At 35.4% G+C, this 5,317-nt stretch overlaps 1 protein-coding gene across 1 annotated transcript; it reads left to right on the top strand.

Annotated features, from left to right (window-relative positions):
- Positions 1 to 223: 223 nt before the first annotated feature.
- Positions 224 to 5,103, top strand: LOC132743549 (uncharacterized). The gene is made up of 4 exons (XM_060732080.1): positions 224 to 374; positions 2,385 to 2,676; positions 3,276 to 3,399; positions 4,059 to 5,103. Exons 1-4 carry the CDS (start codon positions 335 to 337, stop codon positions 4,530 to 4,532), a joined length of 930 nt encoding a protein of 309 aa, XP_060588063.1. The 5' UTR covers positions 224 to 334; the 3' UTR covers positions 4,533 to 5,103.
- Positions 5,104 to 5,317: the final 214 nt, after the last annotated feature.

The raw sequence follows: 5,317 nt of genomic DNA, 5'->3' as shown, positions 1-5,317 counted from the left end.
CTAAATACTGTATTCTGATATATCCTGGACCGCTTGATAGGATAAATGCTAAAATATTGCCATTTCACCAGCCTAAATGCACTTTCAGATGTCTAATTGATCTCTTTACATCAATTTATATACGATAACAAATAAAAAATGTAATAAAGGTGAAAAAGTGATATTTTGATACTTTGTTATCATGATTTCTGCAAGCGTCTTAGAGGTACTGCTCCAACACTATAGTGAGTTAAATCTATTTTCCACAGGGCATGGAGCAACAAAGAGTGACTGTACAAATGATGCGTACGATATAGCCTGGGATATTATAACAACCAGTTCCCCCGAGGATATCATGCAAAACTGCAGGAGAATTGAAGCCAGGGAGACTACAGGTATATCAGTTTTAAATAAATCATATCTTTATCCAATTTCTTTTTAGCTCACCTGTCACAAAGTGACAGGGTGAGCTTTTGTGATCGCTTTTCGTCCGGCGTCCGGCCGGCGTCCGTAAACTTTTACTTTAAATGACATCTCCTCATAAACCACTAAGCCATTTTCATCCAAACTTCACAGGATTGTTCCTTTGGTGGTCATCTTTGAAAATTGTTCAAAGAATTTAATTCCATGCAGAACTCTGGTTGCCATGGCAACCAAAAGAAAAAAACTTTAAATTTCTTCTTCTAGAAACCCAAAGAGCTAGAGCTAAGATATTTGGCATGAAACATCTTCTAGTAAGTGTCTACCAAGTTTGTTCAAATAAAAGCCCTGGGGTCAAAATTGGCCCCGCCCCAGGGGGTCATTGATTTTCCCTATATGTATATAGTAAAAACTTAATAAATCTTCTTTTAAAGAACCCAAAGAGCTAGAGCTAAGATATTTAGCATGAAACATCTTCTAATGGGTGTCTACCAAGTTTGTTCAAATAAAAGCCCTGGGGTCAAAATTAGCCCCACCCCAGGGGGTCATTGATTTTTCCTATATGCATATAGTAAAAACTTAAAAATCTTCTTTTAAAGAACCCAAAGAGCTAGAGCTAAGATATTTAGCATGAAACATGTTCTAATGGATGTCTACCAAGTTTGTTCAAATAAGAGGCCTTAGGTCAAAATTGGCCCCGCCCCAGGGAGGTCATTGATTTTCCTATATGAATATAGCAAAAAACTTAAAAATCTTCTTTTAAAGAACCCAAAGAGCTAGAGCTAAGATATTTAGGATGAAACATGTTCTAATGGATGTCTTCAAATAAGTGCCCTTGGGTCAAAATTGGCCCCGCCCCAGGGGACATTGAATTTCTTTATATGTGTATAGCAAAAACTTAAACTTCTTCGAAAAAACCTGAATAGCTAGAGTTTAGATATTTTGCATGAAACATGTTCTAGTAAGTGTCTACAAAGATTGTTCAAATAAAAGCCCTGGGGTCAAAACTGGCCCTGCCCCAGGAGTGTAATTGTTTTTAAATATAATTATGTGTAAAGAAAAAACTTAAAAAATCTTCTTTTAAAAAACCCAACGAGCTAGACCTTAGATGTTTAGCATGAAACATCTTCTAATGGGTGTTTACCAAGTTTGTTCAAATAAAAACCCTGGAGTTTAAACTGGCCCTGCTCCGTGGGGCCTATATACAGGTGAGCCACTTTAGGGCCATCATGGCCCTCTTGTTCTAAGTTGGCAGGCCTTGAAGATTTTTTAGGGTTACTCACCCTGCAGGGAGAGTGACCTTACAAATTTACTGGCCCTTCACAAAATATATTTGCCCTGCATTTTGATTGACAAAAATAGTTAAATTCAAAAACACTGGATTCAAATTTACTATTTAGCTAACTGTATCAGTTAATTCTATGAAATCATAGTTCTTAATAAACTGAAATTTATTTTGCAAAAGCAAAAAACAATTTGCAGTCGAATTGGATTTCTACCCATTACATTTACAATAAATCTGTCATTTTCCTTTAATTAAGTGAAGCCTTAAAAAGTGCTTAAATTTGAGTCCCTTTAGTTGCTACTAGCATGCAGATAGTCAACATAAATATCATAATTTGTTGTAATTGGCACAAAAGCTGGTTAGGTTTTTGGTTAGGTTGGAAAAGCTGATACAGTTTTTTGGTTATGTCGGAAAAGCTGGTAAGGTGCACTGACTGCCAAGATATTACCAAGTAACGTGTTAAAATTGGCATAAAAACCAGAAAAAAAGTATCAAACCCTGGCTTAGAATAAAGCAAGTTGACGGGGCCTGTTTTTAGGAATCATGGTCACCAGCTTACAAGCATGTAAGCACTTGCACTTTAAAACACCTAGCTAAAGGATCAGTCCACTGAAGTACTTGTAAGAAGTTATTCTTGTTGTAATTAAGGTGGATGCACGCAGGTACATTATAATATCTTGTTAATTTTGAAATATTGCAGGTCCTACAGTACTTGATGTGATTGTTAAAGGAGAGAAGGGTTCTAACAGTGAATCTAACATTGCTCAGCTACGTCGTCACGGTTATGATCCGAACGACACATCTCGGGCAATCGGAGATCTCGTTATTGTAGAAGCTGGTAGCTGGTTTGAGGACAGACGGCAGTTTGCATTTGCTATCCTCCAGAATTCAGCATTACATAATGGCATGTTATTACAATGGAGTTTTACAGGCATAAAGGCACATGGTCAAAAGAACTACAAGAATGAACTTAGACCACTTGGAAAGTATAGGTAAGATGTTCATCTTGGACAATGAGAAAGAGGAGTTACTCTCCATGTGTCAGTCGTTCTTTTGTGTCAATTTTTGTCATTGTAACTGAAATTCCCATATCGTCTTGACACTGCTTGTCTGTTCATCCTTTAATTTCCTTCCATAACACTATTTGTATGTGCATCCTTTCATTTGCTGTTCTGACCATGTTTTCTTTACCTGAATTGTGATGTGATCTGAATATTAAAATTCATAAGGGAAAGCATCAAACTTGTGATCCAAGGGCTGCTAATTATGTAATAATGTAATAAATTTCTTGATGACAGTTGATCATGGATAGTGAGGCTATTGCAGATTTGTCTCTCACTGGTGATTTATAAATCATGGAGTAAAAATCGGTCACTAGCAGACAGATTGGTAGTTACTGGAAAGTTATCCTGGAAAACTGGTTAAAACCAGTCGCTAATATATATGATCAAAAAGTTTTGATATCCGCAAAGACTCCTGACAAACAAACTTGTATAATTTTGTACGAAAAATGTTATTTGTTATAGAAACATATTGTCATGACAAACACAATTCATACTTTAATTACAAACACTGTTTTTGTTTTCATCAGATGTCAGATATTTCTGAAAGGACAACAAGTCAGTGAGCATACAGGCTATGGTAAAAACAAGACACGTAACTTTGCAGCTGTGGACATTCTCTTTCATCTGTATGAAAAAAATGATGTGGTCAGGGTAAGTGTTTGGAATGAGGTTAAATTTGTGTTTATGGTGTAGAGGTGCAATGATTTTATCTAATGCTTTGAAATCTGTTTTTTGGGCGCCGATTCAATTCTGATGTCAAATACAACAATCATAAGTTGTAGGGGACTGATATACTGGTCAGTCTTTGTACCCCAAGACTACCTCAAGACCTAGACTAAAAGTTTTCCAATTTACACAATATATAAGTTTCTTTGGGTGTTTTAGGGTTGTCTTGGGGTAAATTTACAGACCCCTAATATTCCCTAGATTTGTAGTCACTTTGACAGCACATTTATAACAATGAATGTTTGTTAGTTTTTGTCTTTCTAGCAAGAAATGTATTGTGTTGAAGTTTTATCTTATCCTTGTTACCTAAATGTAGTTGGTTTAAGTTTCATTCCCCCAAAAATGTGAATTTCTATCATATTCGGAATTACTCTGGCTTAAAGTTGGTCATTAAGATGTCATTTTATTGTACCTTGTGCCTTCTTGACCCATACTCTGACAGTGTCAGAGAGGCTCTCTTTTCTGGGTACATTAAAAGTTAAAAGCATGTTACATAGTAGTGTCAGTATTAGTGAAAAATAAAATCAAACCAATGAATTCTTTGTATGCTTGCATTCATACAAAACTGTTGATATATATTTTAGATTGTAAAGCTGAATGATGAGGAAAGGTGGATTCCGTTCTCTATCATAGAGCAAGAAGCTATGATTTTGAGAAGGGCTGCCAAGGATCCTATGCCCACTCCTCCTAAAGATATACTTGACAGACGACCAGCGGATAAACACATTGTCAATGCTGTAAGAAACAGAATTGACAAGTTTTTCCCGCGTAATAATGCCGACGAACTTCTTATTGGGCCGGGAATGCAGCAGGCTGAACTGGGTGAAATACGAGCTTACGTGCAGTCACTTGGCCTGAGGTTTGACCAGAGACAACGTGACGGCAACACATATTATATCATTTATAGCAAACAAGATATGAGGGATATAGTAGCTGCATTGAAAAAACTGGGCGGTAATACGTTGTACGGGAAATACAAACTGATTCCGAGGTCTGAATGTCCAAAACACAGTGATGTTCTGAGGTCAACAACTACGCCATCTTACATCATTACATAACTCAATGTGAAATCAATCAAATGCAACTGGTAGTGAGTCAGGCGAGCTTGGTTGCTTAGTGATTGAGCTTTTTTATCTACAAACCTTTTGAAATAATGAACGGACTGTAATTCTGAGACGAAAGTATGTACCATACTTTAATGAAGTGTAAAAAGTTTTATTTACACAGTAACCTTTGATTATTATCCTTATCATTTCCATTTTTGCAATGTCATTTATCATTCAACTACTAAAATGTCAAAACTTACTATGTTCAGTATGATCAGTCATTTTAAATGAATTGAGAAATATAAGTAAGCTGTTATGTTTCTTGAATTTTATTAATGCTTGTCATTTTCCATGCTCATTTTCCATGATTTGTGTGAATGCCTATGTTCTCAAGAAATTTTGTGAATGCCTGAATTGTACAAATGTCTTTGTCCACTTGTGAAAGCCTATGTCCTTTCGAACATTGTGTAAAATGCCATCAAATGTCAAGAATTGTGTAAATGCATAATTATGTTCTGTGTATGAAACATTTTGCATAATGTATATTTTTTTGGTATGGTGATAATAAATAGTAAAAAGAGTCTGTTTGTGAATTATTCTTTAAAAGAATAATTGTTGTGTGATTGTACATTTTATGATCTGTATCTTGTAAAAAAAAGATCGAAAGAACAATCTTTTGTTGTTATGGTATATTCCACTTAGAATTGTATTGTACTGTTTTTTCTGGAGTTGCATTCAATAATGATAAAGCTATATATTTCTAAAAGATCATGTATTGTCAAGTTAATACATTACGT

Source organism: Ruditapes philippinarum, unplaced genomic scaffold (genome assembly GCF_026571515.1).
Source record: "Ruditapes philippinarum isolate M1 unplaced genomic scaffold, ASM2657151v2 ctg18572_1_1_1_1, whole genome shotgun sequence".
NCBI lineage: Eukaryota > Metazoa > Mollusca > Bivalvia > Venerida > Veneridae > Ruditapes > Ruditapes philippinarum.
This window is presented reverse-complemented; position numbering and strand designations above follow the sequence as displayed.

Excerpts from the sequence above, each read along its gene's own strand:
- LOC132743549 (XM_060732080.1), top strand. The coding sequence starts at position 335 with ATGCAAAACTGCAGGAGAATTGAAGCCAGGGAGACTACAG. Across the intron at positions 375-2,384 it reads TGAAGCCAGGGAGACTACAG|GTCCTACAGTACTTGATGTG; the intron begins GTATATCAGTTT and ends GAAATATTGCAG. Across the intron at positions 2,677-3,275 it reads AGACCACTTGGAAAGTATAG|ATGTCAGATATTTCTGAAAG; the intron begins GTAAGATGTTCA and ends TGTTTTCATCAG.